Below are 19,388 nucleotides of genomic sequence, written 5' to 3'. Positions count from 1 at the left end.
TTAACACATATTTAGTAATCTGTGTAGCACCACGAGGTAGTGGCTTACCGGGAAAGATCCTAACCTGCGTCTGTCTCAGAGAAGAGAGTCATGGTGACTGCCTCACTGCCTTCTTCCTCCCAGCATCCTGTTCTGTCTACTCTGCCTATCTAAGCTGCTGTCCTATCAAAAAGCCAAGGCAGTCTCTTTATTAACCAATGAGAGTAACACATAGACAGATGACCCTCCTCCATCACTTGGCAAGACAGCAAATTAACTTAAGGAAGGAAAGGGCACAGGGTAATCCAGTATACTAAGGTTCCTTTTTGGTAATGATGGGATTAATTAATTAATTATGTGTGTTAAATATTTTAGATCTACAGGAAAAAAGGAACAAATAGCATTACCATTGCCATGTAGCTACCTGTGGTGCTACTGTCTGGATGCTGATTCCTCATAATCACCATACTGAGCCTGATCCCAAATGTGATAGCATCAGGGACAGGACCAGTGGGAAGCGATTAGGTCATTAGGTAACATCCTCAAGAATGGAACTAATGCTTTTATAAAAGATGTCTTGGGCAGCTGCCTTTCTCCTCCCACAATCCAAAGATGCAATGAAAGAGATTCATCTATACCTCAGAGTGTGGAGCCTTAATAGATACTGAAGCTGCCCTTGCCTAGACCGTGAAGGTCCCTGCCTCTACAACTGCAAGCAACACAGCTCTGTTGTTTATAAGCTCTCTAGCTTATGGCATTTTGCTGCAACAGTCTCAACAAAGTAAGATACCTGGGTTAATAATCAGTCACATTGCTGCCACTTTATTTTTATGAAGTATTTTATCATAATCCGTAGGTAGTATATTATTTTTCTTCAGTGTATATCTTTTATAAACATACTATTTTCCTTTTTTTTGGTTTTTCGAGACAGGGTTTCCCTGTAGTTTCTAGAGCCTGTCCTGGAACTAGCTGTTGTGGACCAGGCTGGCCTCAAACTCAGAGATCTGCCTGCCTCTGCCTCCCGAGTGCTGGGATTAAAGGCGTGCGCCACCACCGCCCGGCTTAAACATACTATTTTCTTATATAAAAGTGAATTTTACTTCTGAAATCTTTACGATTAAAAGAAGGCATTTCTGGTATTAAAAAGCATCCATTATCATTCTCACCACTGTATCTTCTACTAGCAAAGGAAAAGAAAAAACTACTTGGACTTCTTAGAATAGGTCCAAGGAGCAGCTGAGACTTTCTATTTTGGTGTTTACAGAAAGGCCCTGACAGGAGGAAGCCAAGTTCTTTTTCATCTTGAACTATTGGTGATGACTGTGTTCAAGTCAGGCCAAAAGCTAAAAGCTCCTCTCATTGGAAAGTGTTATACAAAGACTTCGCTAAATACTGGATGCTTTTGCTCAAGAATTTAGTCAAGGGAGCTGGGAAGATGGGCCAGTCAATGAAGTGCTTTCCACCCAAGCATGAGTTTACTTTGGTTTTGTTTGTTTTTAGAGACAAGGCCTCTCTGTGTAGCCCAGAGTGTGCTGGAACTCACTCTGTAGACCTGGCAGGCCTCAAACTCAGTGATCCACCTGCCTCTGCCTCCCGCGTGCTGGGGGGCATGCACCACCAGGGCCTGAAGGGACCTGGGTTTAATACTCAGTACTCCTGCTAGAAAAAAGTCGGGGGGATTAAAAGTGCAAAGATCTAAGTGGTGATGAGGATCACTGAGATGAGGGAGAGGCAGAGATGAAGGGAGGGGATCAAAACTAGACGTGTACAAAAATGCCTTAAGGGAACCCACTTGTGAAACTAGTTTTAAAACAAAATTATAGATAGATATTGATATAAACAGCTGGGGGTTATCATCTCAGATAGGAAAGCAGAGGAGAAAGCATCTGCGAGGCGTACTGCCCAGTAATTTAATCAAATCCAGCAGCTCCAGGTTTAGTGAGAAACCCTACATCAAAGGATGAAGAACTATTGGAGAAACTGACACACACCTCTGGTTTCCACGTGCACAATGGTCATGTGTGCTTGTGACCACACACACATGTGCGTGTGCACACACAGAGAGAATCTCAGTCAATATATTGAAATTTTGAAGGCATAAAGGAGAGAATATAGAAAAGGACAAAAGAAATATTTGAAGAGAAAAGGAGGGGGAAGATGATCCTATAAACCCAAGTAATATACCACCGTCAAACCTTCCTTTCTTCTCTCTGCTTGTATCCCCTTCCTCTTTGGACATTAAAAACTTAAGATTTCCCTTTTTTTATTTTATAAGTGTCTTGCTTGCATGATTTGTTCAAGGTCAGAAGAGGGCATCAGATCACCTGGAAATGGACTCAGGGATGGCTGTGAGCCATAATGTGGGTACAGGAAATCAAACCGGGGCTTTCTGCAAGAGCGACAAGTGTTCTTAACCACCGAGACATCTCTCTAGCCCACTTCCTGGTACTGAAAGTCTGGTCAAAAAAATACAGCTGGCAAAGTCATAGGTTCTAGGAGAGAACTCGCTGATTTATTAGTTAAATTGGCACAGAGTTAAAACACCTTCTAAATATTTATGTTTATTCACAGAGACAAATGCTTCTCTCGGACTTAACCAGAAAAAAAAAAATCCTGTTTCCTTGAGTGATGGCAAACACAGAGATTCACATCTTCTCAAGGTGCTCATAATGAGTGACAGTTGATTACTTAGCCATAAACAAGTCGTTTATATCACCCCCCCCCACACACACCGCTAAGGTTCAGGGAACTCAGAGAAAGAGAGGACAGAAAAAATATTTAAGAGCCAAAAGATGGGGAGAAGGGCCTGAAATATGCTTTTCTGGGAGTGACACAGTCATTGTGATTACAAATTAACAGCAGCTGCCCCTCTCTGTACCTGTCAACTCCAGAAACTCCTGGGGCCCTACTCCTGCTTGTTGAACTGTTGACTACTGAAATATTCTGGGGAGAAGAGTCGTTGCCTTCGGCTTTGGTCCCACTGGTGAGCCACCGAGCTCCAATGGCTAGTTCCAAACCCATAGCCACACAGACAGCCGTGATTAAACTCGGAGCACCACAAAATCAAACCAAAAGACATGATTGAGAGAAAGGGATTGTAGGGAGTTAGCAAGAGTGGAATGGAGATAAGAGAAGGTGGGGTGGGAGCAATTAGGCTGCATTATACAGTTTTATGAAATGTACATGTCAAAGAACATATCAATTAATAAAAATACAGTTTTGTTATGAGAATTTAATTCTAAATTCTAAGACTATAATATATGGTGGTTTAGTTTTACTCTTAAAAATGTCTTTAAAATTCCATCTCTTGGTCCTGTTTCTGACATTAAAAAAAAAACAGTTTTACAGACATATAAATGTATAAGGTGTCAACTTATAGGGTGTCAAGAAAAAATTAACATTGATTCTGGAGTGGCCTGTGAATCTTGAAAATCCTTGATTTTCAGTACTCTAGAATGGTTAGGACTTATTCTACAAAGGGGTGACAGGGACCACAACTTCTGCCCAGACTGTAACCCTGTGTCATCTACCCCATAGTACAGCTTCAGTCTTCTTAAGTGCAGACAAGCATTTGGATTTCTGTCTCTGATCTTAGCACCTTAAGAACCAACAGACAGTCTTTTTTCATGTTGTCACGCCGGGAAAGAGAGCACGGCAGAAAACTGTCCTAATTCCGAGCATTCACATCTGGAAAGTTCAAGGCAAGCTTTCAAATCAAAGACATGAATAAGGAAGTGCTCCATGAGTAAACATCCCCCCTCTATGAAAATACTTTTTATTCTTTGAGAATTTTGCACCATGTATTTTGTACATGTTCTCTGCCCTTCCCACCCTTCTCAAGCTTCTGATCTCTTCCCATTCATCTTTGAGATCAGTTCTTTTATTTTTCTTCTCTCCCCATCAAGTCCATTGTGTGCTTCCCATGTAGTCTTGGGATTATGGCCTGCTCTGGTATGTGGTCAGTTTGCCAGAGGTCACATCCTGGGAATGAGTTTACTTCTATTTGAGTGGTTGGCCAATGGTATCACAGAGATCCCCAAACATTGCAGGTTACTGCCAGTACTCCTGGTCACCCTCCAGAGCTTGCCAGTAAGGCCTTATTGCTGAAGACACCACATACTTGAACCACAGAACATGAAAACATCAAGCTGATACTTACCTGCTGGCTAGCATCCATCATACTGGAAGGTGCCAGAAGGAGAAAAATAAATCTCAGTTGCATCCAGCTGTGAACCCTGGAAGTTACAACAGTGAGTGGCCCAACAAGATAAGCTCACTACAAATGCTATGAAAGTATCTGACCCCTTCCAGATTGGGTCGAGGGCCCACTCTATGAAATGGAATCTATACCTGACACTGTTACTAAAAGGGGCCAAGACCTTGTAGCTAAATAGGTCATGGGCCCTAGGAGAGAACACATCCCTATTACTTTGCTAAACAGAATTCAAATAAATCCTAATACCCCCTCCCTTTAATTCCCCCAAGGATAAAACATTTTGGCCCATGGGGAGGAGAACATTTTCACACTGTTATCCATCATGAAACTAAGTGATAATCTTCTGCTGCTATTCTAGTCTAAAATGTTTTCATCAGCCAAAAAGAGCATTCCAGAAAGACTAAAATCATCCACCTGTTAGAGTGGACAGATCTAAGAACACAGAATTCCTGAATCTTTGTGAAGGAGAAGACATCAGTCTGTTTCCTGTCTATGACACTCAATTCACACATAGATCCTATTTGTTCATGCTCTCTGTTGCCTTCCAGAGGATCACTCTTTTAAGGTGAAAATGTGAATCTGGGATGCTGGTAAGCAACGTTGCTTCAAATGTATGTGTATACCTTTGTGGAGATAAATTAGAGACACAAATAAACCATAAACCACCTATATTTGCTACATTTACCCTTATTTATCTACTTATTTAAGGTGAACAAATTAAATTCAATCCTCCAAAAGAGTGCCTTGAAAAGAAGTTACACAAGGAAAGGAATCCAAAGGAATCTATCATTTCTTTTCTTTTTTCTTTTACAGATTTTTTTGGGGGGTGAGGGGGTTATAGTGGCAGAAATATCCTCTCAGCAAATAGGCAAGGTAATAGAATCCATTGCTAAAATCCAGGTATTTATATTGTTAGTTTAGCCACATGCATCAAAACAACAATAACAACAACAACAAAACCTTTTAAAACTAGCTTTTCAACTTCTTGCTGTGGTTTAAATAGAATTAAATGTTCTTCCCAAAATTCAATTTGGGAGCTGGGGGATTGTCTTGGTTGGTAAAACACTTGCTGTACTAGCATGGGGACCTGATCCCCAGGATTCGCATGAAAAGCCTGGCATGCTATGGAGTATACCTGTAATGCTAGGAAAGGGGAGACCGAGATAAGACCCCTTGGGCTCGCTAGCCAGTCGCTTATAATATAAATTACACTCATAAATTGTCGTGTGCTATTTGTGACTGTCAAGAACCGACCCCAAGGACAAGACAGGCTACCTTGTCTTAGACCTCAGGTACGTTTAATGCAATGTCCTCACAAACTTTCCTTCATGGGATAGGCTAGTCACCTGCCCCTGCAACAGAGAGAACGGAAAACAGCAAAACATCCCAGGAGTTAACACAAAGTGCCCTTGAAAACAGAAAGAGAGTAAATCATTTGAGAAAAAAAGAAACAAAGAAACCAGTGTGTCCTTTAGAACATCTAGAGGAAAAATCCTTTTCAACAGAGATTACTATTGTTCGTGGAATGGTAGAAAAACTTAGTGGGAAAGAGAAGGTGGAAGGTCCTCTGTGGAGAGATGGCTCTGCCCTGCCTGGACATCACTACTGATAACTTCAGTATAGGAGCGGGAGGGGTGGTTCAGTGGTTAAGAGCACTGGTTGACCTCACAGAGGACCCACTTGCATTCCCAGCATCCACACGACAGATAACTCTCAGCTGTCTATAAGTCCAGTTCTCGTCTGGCCTCTGTTGGCACTACATGCCAAACACACATATATGCAGACATACATGCAGTCCAAACACCATCCACATAAAATAAAATGGAAAAAAATTTTAAAAGAAGAACTGCAGCACAGCCATTTCAGAAGGGCCTCCCCAGTCGTTTTCACTGTATGCTGGAAGCATCTGATATGATGATATTTTGCTATCTTATATTGTTTCTATCTACTACTTGCTATTTGTTTCCTTTAACTTTTGGTTGCTATGTGCTTAATAAACTCACACATTCCAAACTTAGAAGTACAGTTCTAAAGATCATTCCCCATACAGAGTACCAGTTTAGCTGAATCGCAAAAATAAAGTGGAGAATGAGCAAAGATACTGGCATGACCCTTGGTCTATGCTTACAGCTGTGCACACACACACACACACACACACACACACACACACACAGAGGTTGAAATGTAATCTTTATTGTGAAGTAGTAACCTATAGGAAGTGATTGGGCCATGGAGGATCTACCCTAGTAATAGATTAATCCATTTCCATCTGTTTATTTATGGTGTGAGGCCAGAAAAGAATCCATTTTTGTGCTGGGACCTTGTCAGACTTCGAACTTCACCCCCACCTTTGGGGAAATCAGGGGGTCGCTAGCCCATTTTTAGGGGAAGTATTAGCTAATGGGGAAAACTCAAGCTACACAAAACTGCTTACAAGATGCTGACCACCTAGCTTCCCCTATCAGTTGAGTAACAAGGGACCAATCAGATAAGTTTCCAAGCAGCCCCTGTGGTTAGTAAAGGGTCAGCAGATGTCCCAAAGACATGACCAGGGGCCAGTTGCTATGAGTGAACAAATGCACCCCTAGGCAATGACAGCCTATCAGATAATAACAGCTGAGCTTTACCTAACCTTTAGCCAATTGTGATATAGGATAAATAATTCTGTATTTTGAGACTGAAGTCTTGTGACTGCTTTGTGGTTTTTCTATTTATAAACCCCTTACAATAATAGGCAGGGTCCTTCTCCCTCCTTCTGCTGTGTCAGACTGTGAGGCAAAGGACCCGTGCTAGCCCATACTTAATAAACAAAACCTTGCTTTTGCATTTGGAATTTGCATTGTGGCTCCATGGTGGTCTTCTTGGGGGTTTTAGGATTCAAACACAACAGTGGATTATCTCCAGACTGGATGTATTACAAAAGTCACTTGGGCTGGAGATGCAGCTTTGTGGTAGATAACATGCCTAGAGTGTGCAAAATTCTGGGTTTGATTCCCAATACTATAAATGGGGGGGGGTGCTAACTTGACTCTCTTATTTGTGCCCCTCTAAACATGTGCCATGATGCTGTACCTCAGGACCCATCAGAGTCCTCACCAGCAAGAAGGTCCTCACAAGAGGTTTTTCAAGACAGGGATTCTCGATGTCATCCTGGCTATTCTAGAGCTCATTCTGTAGATTAGGGTAGCCTTGAACTCAGATAACTGCCTGCTTCTGCTTCCTGAGTGCTGGGAATAAAGGCTTGCATCACTGCCCAGCTAAGATTATTCTTAAATTGACTGCTATTCTAGCAAGATAGTAGGTCATAAGACTAATTGCTATTTCTGCTTTTGTCATTGAGCTTGCTTACTCTACCCTATGGCTAGGGCAACTGCAAGACATATATGTTAAATTTAGATCCTGCTTACACATAGATGGAAAGTATATAATCTTATAGATTTTCACTTTATAATATGGCCAGGTTCTACATCTTGTTTGCAGTCCTGGTGCTGTGAGGATCCAGCTCCAGTATTTAATAAAGCCTCTTCTTATTAAATTTTATTTATGGTCATGGTGCATCTCAGAGTGATCCCAGACCCATATCACCAGCCATAGAACCGTAATCAAAAACTCCTTTATAAGTTGCCTGCAGTAGTCAGTTTAAGCAACAGAAAGAGGGCTGAGACATGTATCCAGTACCCTGAAGAAAGATATTAAAGCTCAAATTTTTGTTGACCTAAAATGACCTTGATATGTTAAAAATACTACATTCTTGTTACATCTATATAGTCATCCAGTAGCCAAATATTCTCTGCATGTTCACTAACTGATACGCAAATTATTAGACAATAAGAATAGAAAAATGGTCCAAAACTACATAGACTGCCTTCATGGAATCATTCTATTAGCTTTTGAAAAACCATGAAGTGTTAAATGTAAAAGCCCAGCTCTGATATAAGGGAGGCAGTGGAACAAGAATTTTGAATACCAGCATTTGATTCCACAGGGAGGGAAGGGTTTCTCCTAAGAAAATAGCTATTGAGCAGAGGCAGGAGGATGAGTAGGCACTGATCAGATGTAATGCTGTGAGGGGTCCCTAGAGAAAAAGAACTGCCAGAGGATCTATGTGTGTTTAAAGGGATATTTATTAGATCAGCTCACACAGGAGGGGCTGAGAAATCCAACAATGGCTCTCTGTACTCTCTTAGGCCGAGAAGCCAATAGCTGCCCAGTCCAAAAAGCTGGGTGCCTTAGTAATCACAACCTGCCAGTGAGGCCGGAAAGATTCCTAGTTCATGTGAGAAGACCAGGGAGCCTGAAGTCTGTCGCCAACAAAGGATGAGGGCAGCAGTAATGAAGTAGATGCACTGACCCACAAGAAATGTAGTCGGGGAAGCACGCAGCCCAGCATTTCCCTCAGGTATCTTTATATCTGGGCCGACCCTGGAAGACGCCACGGGCTGTAGGAGAGTCTGACATCCTTCCGAGATGTCCTCACAGACCCACAAAGAGGAGTATCTCTTGGCTGACTCGAGATCCAACCAATCACAAAGGGGCAGGCTCTTGAAGCCATTCCACTGTGAGGTTAAACACAGAGATCCAGCCAAACGTGGTTCAGACCTCCCTCTGGGTGGCTTCAGTCCATTCAGGCCACTTTAGCAGAAAGCCACTGATGGAGGCATAAGCAACAAGACCTCATCTCTCACAGGTTTGGCAACTGAGAAGCCCAGGGTTGTTTAGTAAGGGTTTACTTCCTGGCTTGCTGAGTGACATTTTCCAAGACCCTGTGTCTCCTGCTCTAAAGGAGCTAATCCTGTCTGTGTGGGCTCTCTCATCACTGTGTAACTACAGTCCAAAGACTACAGCTTCTAACACTATCGCTTTGGCCGTCAGGACTTCCACAGACGAATTTGGAGGAGGTGTAAGCATTCATCCACAAGCACTCAGAAACCATGATGACTCTGGCATGTTGTTTAACCCTTCTGTTCCACACAGCTCACCTATAAAACAAAAATCAAGTTATTTTCACTGATTTAATATGGTTGTTATGAAGATAAAGTTCAAGAGCATGACAAGACTTGAACATCATATCTCCCATAACATGTTTAATAGCTGCCAAAATTTAATAATCTTAAGTAAGAGTAAAGAATCAAGAGGAGGACCAGCGTGTGCAGAGGTTCTGTGGGAACTTGATGAAAATGAAGAAGGATGAGAGTTTGGTTTCATTTCTGCGTTTATTCTAAAAGCCACTGGGAGCTCCTGAGGATTTCAAGAGGAGGTTTTTTGTAGGTTCCATCCTCCTCTTGATTTAACGCTGCAGCCTCACGGGACTCCTTTCCTTCTCCAGTATGGGTCATGTCTGTGTATTTTCTTTCTGCCCGTCGTCTACACAAAGAGGCCTCCCTAACCTCTCAGAGCAGCCCTCTGCCTCCTATCCACTGAGATAGTTTCACTTGATGGCCCACACTATCCTGGAAGTCACGATCTTTCTACTTCAGCATGCTGAGATTACAATCACAGATGTGCACTGAGTGCTGGGATTACAATCACGGGTGTGCACTGCTGTATCCTGCTACCTGTCCCACCATTTACATTTTGATTTGTTTATCTATTGGGAGGAGGCCTTCACATGAGCCATGGTATACATGTAAAGATCAAAGGGCAGGATTTCTGAAGTCCCTTCCACCTTTCACCGATTTTGAAGCAGAGTAACTTTCATTTCTGTTACTTCAGTGCATACTCCAGGTTGTCTGGCCCGTGCTTTTCTGTCTTTGCTTCCCATATCCCAGCAGGAGTGTAGGAATTACAAATGCATGCCGCCACATCTAACCTTTTACATGGGTTTCAGGGGCTGAACTCAGGTCTTTGGGCTTGCATGGCTAGCGCTTTTACAGACTGAGCCAATTTTCACAGCTCAGTGTTCATACTTTGTAGGGAGTGGGGAAATCCCTGAATGAAGTCCTGAGTGAATGTGTGTCGTTGACAAGGCTATGGCAATGTTGAGGACTCTGATGCCACCACCCCACTGGAGTGACAAAGTCCTGCCCACGTGAAGTTCAAGGGGCATAACAAAGCTTCCCTCAGAAGCCCGACTGTGAGTGTTTATGAAAGATTTACCAGGGCATACAAAAACTAGCAACTGCAGCTTCCTCCTCCAGGATGTTTACAGCCAGAGACGCTTACCTACAGAGAACTCCTAGCCAACACCGGCCAGCCCCTCCCCCTGTGCTGCACCCACAAACATGCTAAGGTTCTCAGCTGCTGCTACACCATGTTACTAATGAAGACTCCAACTACTCAGATGATAATAAATATGCTTTTTGATAAAGAAAAAATGTAATACCTTTATAGATAAATTGATAACGAACTTCACTTAAATTGGAAGGCAGAATTCACTCAGTGATAATCGCTAATTTAGGAATAAAACATGCAGAGGAAGGAACATTCCTGATTGCAGTAATTAGAACCAAGCAATGCAATTAAATAGTTCCACTTGCCTCTTGGGACTAAGTTTTGAGCAGCATGTTGTTACAAGAAACTGGAGAAAGGCATCATGCTAGGAGAATAACTTAGGCCTCAGATAGCATGAGGTCCTCTAAAGAAGCGTATTTGCCTGGATATGTGCATGAATTAGTTTCATGTTACTATTATAAAATATGAAGGCAGATGAACCATAAAGAGAAAAGGGTTCTTTTGGCTTACAGTTTTGGAAGCTAAAAGTCCATACAGTATGGCGCTGTTTTGGTGGCCCCTGTTTGGCTGAATCATGTTTCAGAGGGCAGGAGCATGGGGGGTATACCTGGAGCAAGCTAATGATTACATATTGAATCAGGAGGAAGAGATGGGGAGGAGTGAATAATATCAGAGGGCCACCAAACCCTCTGAGGATTATCCTTGTCCTAGTCAAAGTTCTACTGCGCCAAAGAGACACCATGGCCACGACTGCCCTTATAAAGGAAAACATTTAACTGGAGCTGGTTTACAGCTTCGTAAGTTTAGTCCATTACAGGCATGGTGAGTAGCATGGAGGCACACAGGCAGACATGGTGCCGGGGAAGAGGCTGAGTTCTACATCTGGATCCCCAGGCAGCTGAGAAAGACACACACACACACACACACACACACACACACACAGAGAGAAAGAGAGAGAGAGAGAGAGACAGAGAGAGAGAGAGAGAGAGAGAGAGAGACAGAGAGAGAGAGAGAGACAGAGACAGAGACAGAGACAGAGAGACAGAGAGAGAGAGAGACAGAGAGAGAGACAGAGAGAGAGGTGGGGGGAGACTGGGCCTGACTTAGGCCTTTGAAACCTTAAAGCCTACTCCCAGTGACACTTCCTACAACAAAGACACACCTACTCCAACAAGGCCACTCCCTTTTAATGCACTCCACCTCCTAAACATCCATAGCACCTTCCAGGATCACCCCACCCCCACCCCTTGCAGGACCAAACATTTAGATGAGGACTTGCGGAGGAAACACCAGGCCATCGAAGGGCAACGGGAGCAGGAGTGAGTACCTGCGGGCACCGCAGGGTGAAATGTTGAAATCAGGCACACTTCGGAAAATGGCCTTAAGAGATGATGTGAGATAGGACAGCTGGGCAATGGGGGGACTTATCGAAGACCTTGACTTTTTTTTTCCCATACAAAGTTAAATTTTATCTGTGAGATAACTGAGAATTCACGTGGTCCTGGAAATGGAGACTTGTTTTGTGCTCTTGTCTCTAAATGACAGCGTGGGCACACTTCCCAGCACCTTCTCCACACCCAGAGGAAAAATAACCCATGCAACACAGAAACACCATATCTGAGACACTGTGCGAAGTCACTCAGTTTAAACCCAGCCCTTTTCTTCATTGCTGCTTTTAGGAAATGTGCCTCCACACCTCCTCATCGTTTCTTGAATTCAGAATTAGATTGGGTGGGAAGGATTAAAAAAAAAATGGTGACGAGCCCCAAAATACCAAACCTCCATGTGTGGTTACCTGAAAAACCCTGTTCTTAAGGCTAAGGGAAAGTGAGTCTGGCAGGTGGGGTGCATGTGGAGATTAAAGTGGAGGGGCTGGGACGGCTACCGGTGTTGGTGTTTCTTATTGAGGAGCACTGTAGCTCTGCTCCCACTCGCCTGCCGTCTCCTCTCTCTCCCCCTTTCTTACCTAAACTAGTCCTGCTCTTCAGGCTTGCCACATACCTACTGAGTTTTCACACTTCTCACTTACTGTGCTCTGACCACTCACTTCGCACCCCTGTCCCTTCCACAGGCCGTAATAACGGCTTCAGACTTCGCTAACGCTTTCGTTTCTCTTGTCTCCGACCCATTCTGGGAGGACAGAAAAATTATGTTATTCTATATTGCAGCTCCTTCCTCGAGGCACCTATTGAGAATGACAGCTATGGCAAGTGGGGCTGAGGAACTGAATTTTAAATAGAATTAAATTCAAACCTGTGCCATCATTTGCGTATAGAGGCTGCCACACTGGACGATGATGCAGTTCTAAAATACGGATCTTGAGCTGATCACAGTAACAGAGATAGGGGATGGAAGGCAAGAGAAGCCATGAGAGTAAATGTTGTCAGTAGGAGGGGAAAGTAGCGTAAATAGCGACAGTTAAAAGTAGATGAGAGCCAGGTGTGGTGGCAGCTCCCCTCTTTAACTCCAACACGTGGAAGCTGAGGCAGGCGTATCTCTGAATCTCTGATTTCAAGGCCAGTCTGGTCTGCAGAGTGGGTTCCAGGGCAGCCAGGGCTACACAGAAAAAAAAGAAAAAAAAAAAAACCTTGCTTGTCTCAAAAAACAGCAACAAAGAAGCAGGATGAAAATACAGAGAAAGCACACAGAAAGATAATCCTAAACTGTAAGAAAGGAATTAGCATGGACTATATGGCAAGACTTTGCTTTAATTAGCTAATGTGAATCATTTCCTCCCATACCACTTTGCCTTCAAAGCACTCATTTCTTGTATCGTAACGTCCAGAGCCAGTGGTATGGTGTTGAATGGCATTTGTAACCCAATCTTTTGCTTTCCACCACTAATGTCCTCTGTCCAACTACAATTAGAGGCCAATGCCGCAGAGCCTTCCCTGCTTTTCCTAAGCAAAACCCAGTTTTAGATCTCCCAGGCATCAACCCTGCTCTTTGCTCTGATGAAAATGCCTATCTTTTGTTTCTTTCCTTTCTAATGTTCCATATTTCAAGGCCTAATAATAAAGCGCTAACCTCATCCTCATCGGGGAAACCATCATCTTCTCCTTGATCTTCGGTGAGCCTTGTGGCATCCTTGATCTTCGGTGAGCCTTGTGGCATCTCTCAGCCTAGTTTTCCTCATCTATAAAATGGGAGTGATAGGATTAAGTATTGTAACTTTTAGACTCTACCACCGAGAAAGATGAGCTAAAACCAGCTGCTATTGCCCTACCCCAACAGTTATCAATGGGATGTTAGAAATGTGTCCAAACGGAACTCTCTCTCTCCTAGAGACTGAATTTCTTAACAGCAAGGATTGGTTTTATGCAGTGCTCTCCCTGGAGATACAATGTAGCCACTGGACAGATGCCTCTAATAAATGAGTCAATAATAGAATAAGTTCTGAGTATGCCTTTTTTTGAGATAAGGTTTCTTTGTGTAGCCTTGGCTATCCTAGAACTAGCTCTGTGGACCAAGCTGGCTTCTTACAGAGATCCACCTGCCTCTGCCAACAGAGTGCTGGGACTAAAGCCTTGCATCACCTCTGCCCCCTAACAGTTTTGTCTTGTAAAAATGTATTAAAATTTGGGCCAGGTGTGGTGATGCATGGTAGGGCAGCCTGGTCTACATAGTAAGTTTCAGGACAGCCAGGGCTATGTAGACAGCCCCTGTTTGAAAAACCAACAACTGTGATGGTTAGTAATGGTGGCACACACCTTAAATCCCAGCACTCGGGAGGCAAAGGCACGTGGATCTCTGTGAGTTTGAGGCCAGCCTGGTCTACAAGAGCTAGTTCCAGGACAGGCTCGAAAACTACAGTGAAACCCTGTCTCGAAAAACAAACAAACAACGCCCCCCCCCCAAAAAAAGACTCATGATGCAAAATTCACTGTTTTCAGAGGACAATAGTGGGTCACGAGACTAACTGCTGTTTCTGTTTTTGTAATCAAACTTGCTTGCTCTGCTCAAAAAGATGACTAAGAGAATGACAAGACATCCATGTTAAAACTAGTCCCTGCCTAAACATAGACAGAACTCATAAAATCTTGTCGGTTTTGCCTTCATAATAAGCCTTGGGCTGATATGACTAGGGGCTGCCCCTTGGGAGAGCTCTCAGGTGCAGTCCTGGCCCCACATTGGGTGCCAGTACCTAAATAAAAAGCCTCTTCGTATTAAAATTTATTCATGGTCAAGGTGAATCTCTGAGTGATCCCTGACTCATAACATAACAAAAAAAAAAAAAAAAAAAAAAACTGGCACTTTGCAGAAAGGTTAAGCAGTCTAAGCAGCTTTTTGACTTCTGCATCCTTTAAATGCCAAAGGAATAGGAATTTCCCCAGGAATCCCATGCTGGGAAAAGGAAAAGACACCATCCAGAGGGGCCATTTGTCTCCGGGAAAGAGACTTCATACAGTTGTAACAATGTGTCATGCCATACTATACTATACCATACTATACTATACCATACTATACCATACCATACTATACCATACCATACTATACCATACCATACTATACCATACCATACTATACCATACCATACTATACCATACCATACTATACCATACCATACTATACCATACCATACTATACCATACCATACTATACCATACCATACTATACCATACCATACTATACCATACCATACCATACCATACCATACCATACCATACCATACCATACTATACCATACCATACCATACTATACTATACCATACCATACTATACCATACCATACTATACTATACCATACTATACCATACCATACTATACCATACCATACTATACCATACCATACTATACTATACCATACTATACCATACCATACTATACCATACCATATAATACCATACCATACTATACTATACTATACCATACTATACTATACCATACTATACTATACCATACTATACTATACCATACTATAGGATGAGACAATGAAGCCCAGACAATGACTTCGAGGTGGAGTGCTTAGCTTTTCATATCTTTGGCTCTGGACCCAAAGACAGATTAGGAGGTTCAGCGGACCTCTATTCATTCTCTCTCTCTCTCTCTCTCTCTCTCTCTCTCTCTCTCTCTCTCTCTCTCTCTCTCTCTCTCCCACTGCTAATTTGACTCTTTTAATTGGCTTGCTGAGGATGAGTGACCTACCTTGCCTCGGAGCACAGGTCGTGACCCTTAAGCAAAATGACACTCCTGCTTGTGTGCTTGGACTACCAGCGCCAACATTTTTGCCACTTTTTTTTTTTTTACTTTCCTTTTCTTGCCCCCAGGGGTCCTCTGTCCCCTCCCCTTCCCTATGGGGACAAAGCTTCCATCACTGTTACCAAGGCAACAAAGGGGATGCCTCATTCTTCAGAGCTCTGCATATCTAAGTATATCTTAGCCTTTGTCCACTGAGCTGGCTCAGTTCTTTGTAAGGGGTCTGCCACTAAATCAACTATCTTCTACACAAAACTTTATTCAGTATTTTACCTTATTTAAACCTATCTACACACACTCTCTCTCACACACACAAACACACACGTATATATATAAATGTCTTCGCCTGGAAATGGCCTTTGCTCTGACGGGTCTTTCTTGAATGCCCCAGACATCAGTTCTGGAGAGCAAATGTGAAGATTTCCTTTGCAAGTGCGCTCTTCCGAAGAGCGGGTCAATTTTACAGCACGTACTACAGCATTCATAATGGATTTCCCTTTTAAAAGCACAGAAGACCAAAAATAAACCTGACAAAAGGGCAGCTGTAGAGTTTTAACATGTGGAAAACTCCACAGGCGGCACTTACATAACGGGAAAGAAACAAAATAAATATTTCACACGGCCAGATGAACTTCCAAATGACGACGGAAAGGGTCAAGAACCCAGAACACACCTTAACTCTTTAGGGGGGCAGGAGGGGCCCCTGATAAAATCTGGAACCTGACTTGCAGCAGGAATGAAAGCTGGTTTTTCTCCTCCTATCTAGAGTCTGAGGCAGAACTAAGAGCGCTTGGATACTTAGGAGCGCTTTCCCAACGGTTTTGTCTGCTAGGTAGAAAATTTCCAAAATCTCCCACCCTAGACAAAACACTGAAAACGAAGTTTTCTACACAAGAGAAGAAAAGAAACGTGGCGAGACAGATCCAGCCACCCCCACCCCCAACAACACACACACACACACACACACACACACACACACACACGCACAACGGTGCCCATCCCACCCTCCCACCCGGCTGCGCTCTCCCGCCCCCATCTCCTCGCCCTGGGGACAGCTGGCAGCCCAGCGCGGGACCAGACACAAAGCGGATCAGCCTGGGGGTGGGGGCCGACCTGCAGGACTCTCCCTCCAGCACCCGCCTTCAGCCACCCCTCGCTTAAGACCCTACGGACACCACGCCCCGCGTCCACGCCCTCTCCCCAAGCCCCCCCCCCCCAAAAAAAGAAGAAAAGTCCCAGACCCGGCGTCCCAGAAGACCTGCCACAGGGCAGCCAGTGGAGACAACCCGACCACAGAGACTGACATCGCGACAGGACCCGCCCCTCTGCCTCCACCTCTCCGGGACCTCTGCTGCTCCGCCGCCCCGCCAAGTGCTGGGGGCCGGCCGCCTGTCACGCTCCAGCAGGGGGACCCTCGGCTACGCAGTCAGCTGGCGCCCGCGTAGATGGCGAGGAGCCCCCACGGCCTCCTGATGCTGCTGCTCCTGCACTACTTAATGGTCGCCCTGGACTGTAAGTCTCTGGGGTACCTCAACCCCGCCACCCTCCTACTCATTCTCGAGTCCCGCTATACTAGCCTTCTGGACGTTTGTCGGCAAGCGGGGACTCTCGGGGCTGGGAATCTGCCACGGGGCACCAGGTTTTGCACTCTGGGAGCATGAAGGGTAATCCGGATACAGAAAGGCTCTGGGCGGGGAGACTGAAGTCTTGAGTGTCTTGTAAATAGTTAGTGTCAGGTTTTGCCAGTTCATGTTGAAGAAAATTAAGGGTCCCTACTAGAAGATTCTCATCTTGTAAAGTTGGGGGAAGTTTTCAAATACACAAGGACGTGATCAGAATGCAAAACTCATAAAGTATTCAAGATGCAAAAAGCCCAAGAAAGATGGCATCCGGGATTGGCGCAGGGCACTCTTAAGTACCAGCGGCTAAGGGGTCAGTGGCGGAGTCCCGACTGTGCAGGGAAAGTGCTTGTAAAACACTTTAAGGGCCAGGGTGAGCAAAAGTTCGAGGCTGCTGAGCCCCAGTAGCTTTTAGCCTCTCCGCCTGCAAAATCTAGTTAGAGAAGTCTTGTCTGGCCACTCTAGCCAGCTGCCGTGTCCTCAAGGGACATCCGGCCAGCAGGACGATTGTTAGAAAGGCACAGGAGATGAATGATCGAGCTGGCAGCTGGTGTAGCCCGGAGATGTCCCAAAGCCAGTTTCTCTGGATGCTTTTAAAATGGATTTGCACGAATAGCGGGTTCATGTGATTTGAAATTTGATTTTGTTTTCTTCGTGTTAACTTTTTAGGAAAATGGAGAAAATAAGGATACATTTTAAGCGACACGGTCTTGGTGTTGTTTATTTTTTATTTTTTTACTTTTTCTTAGTTTTTTTAATACCCCACATGTTTCCTTTTGTTTTGTTTAGTTTCCTTTGAGTGGGGGGAGATGTGTTCTTGTTGACTTTCAAGTTCTAATCACAGTACTCACAATAAATTATTTTGCCTGATGAATGAATGTCTTAACGTTGCCACACTAAGGCTTTTTCTCAAACTCCCTTAACCCCAGCCCAAAGGGGTGGGAGCTCACAAAGCAGTGTGTCAATCAGGGTGCCTGCTGTCTCAGGGAAGAGACATGGCAAACCAGGAAGCTGAAGATTCACACTGAAACCTTTATGCATTTTGAAATATCAGCTGGTATCAAACGGAACACAGTGGGGTTGAGAGGTAATGTACTCACATGAAAATGAGCAAGGAAGCTGGAATCTGGAGGAAGTTAACAAAACCCCGCTGGCAAAGTTGTGTGTTTCTCTGAGCTCTTAAATCTCACTTTTACAGGAGTGTGAACTGTGGTGTAAAATTGCTCATTAAAAAAACAGAAATAGTTTTTCCTCTCTTATTCCCATCCAGTCATCAAAGTAGAAACAATAGGTGCTGTTTGAAATTGTCAAGACCTCAGAAGCAAGCAAAGGCTTACACAATGGGCAGAATGTTCTCTTTGACTTCTCAGTTCTTTGTGGACTCTACTAATCTGAATATTTTTAAGAAACGTTTGGGAACCTTTTCCACACTATTTCCATACCGAAAGTCTGGTATTTCACGGGTGTTCCTTTCCTTTTAATAGGTTTGCAACTTTTAAAATTTCAAATTTAAAGAAAAACTACGTTAGCATAGAAAGTTCCCATCTATTCCGTACCCAGTTGCCACCATTGCTGTCCTATTATAATGTCGTCTGGAACACTTTGCTCAAGTTTTTCTCATTTCTGCGGACTGTTCTTTTCTGTTCTGGTCTGGTATTCCACGTTGTGCTTAATAGTCATGTCTCTTTACATTCCTCTTGGCTGAGGCGGTATTTCAGACACCTCTTGTGGCTTTTTTTTATTACCTTGACAGGTATTGGTGTATTGGGGTGCTGGTTAAGTATTCTGTTAAATTTCCTTCAACAGGTATATCTCAGACGCTTCCTTTGTGGTTAGATGAGGCTATGGGACTTTTGGAGGAAGAGCACAGAGGCAAGTGTCTTTTCCATCCAATCATAACCCAGGGAGCATGTTGACAGGGTCTGTCGCTGTTGAGATTAACCTTCATTGCCTGGTGAGGGCAATGTGTATTCTCCATCTGTTGTCCTCATTCCCATGCTATGCTCTTTAGAGGGAGGCTAATATTTGACTATAATCTTAGCACCCAGTTACCCAGACGGGAGGCAGGAGGCTCATTCAAGGCTGTAAAAGATTCAAGGCCAGCCTGTGATTATGGTGTGACTATCTCCAAAAACAATCCAGAAATCAGGTGGGGGTGGAGCTCAGAGGTAGAAAAAATGGATTGGAAATAAGCACTTGTAGAACAT

General features: G+C 43.8%; 1 protein-coding gene across 1 annotated transcript in view; it reads left to right on the top strand.

The window, feature by feature from the left end:
• The first annotated feature begins 16,814 nt into the window (after positions 1 to 16,814).
• The window catches only part of Jam2 (junctional adhesion molecule 2), a 50,917-nt gene continuing 48,343 nt past the window's right edge, over positions 16,815 to 19,388 (top strand). Inside the window, exon 1 of the mRNA XM_038346235.1 lies at positions 16,815 to 17,074. Within this exon, the coding sequence (XP_038202163.1) occupies positions 17,008 to 17,074 (67 nt within the window). The 5' untranslated portion in view covers positions 16,815 to 17,007. The remainder of the gene's footprint in view (positions 17,075 to 19,388) is intronic.

The sequence above is a fragment of the Arvicola amphibius genome, chromosome 10 (genome assembly GCF_903992535.2).
Source record: "Arvicola amphibius chromosome 10, mArvAmp1.2, whole genome shotgun sequence".
NCBI lineage: Eukaryota > Metazoa > Chordata > Mammalia > Rodentia > Cricetidae > Arvicola > Arvicola amphibius.
This window is presented reverse-complemented; position numbering and strand designations above follow the sequence as displayed.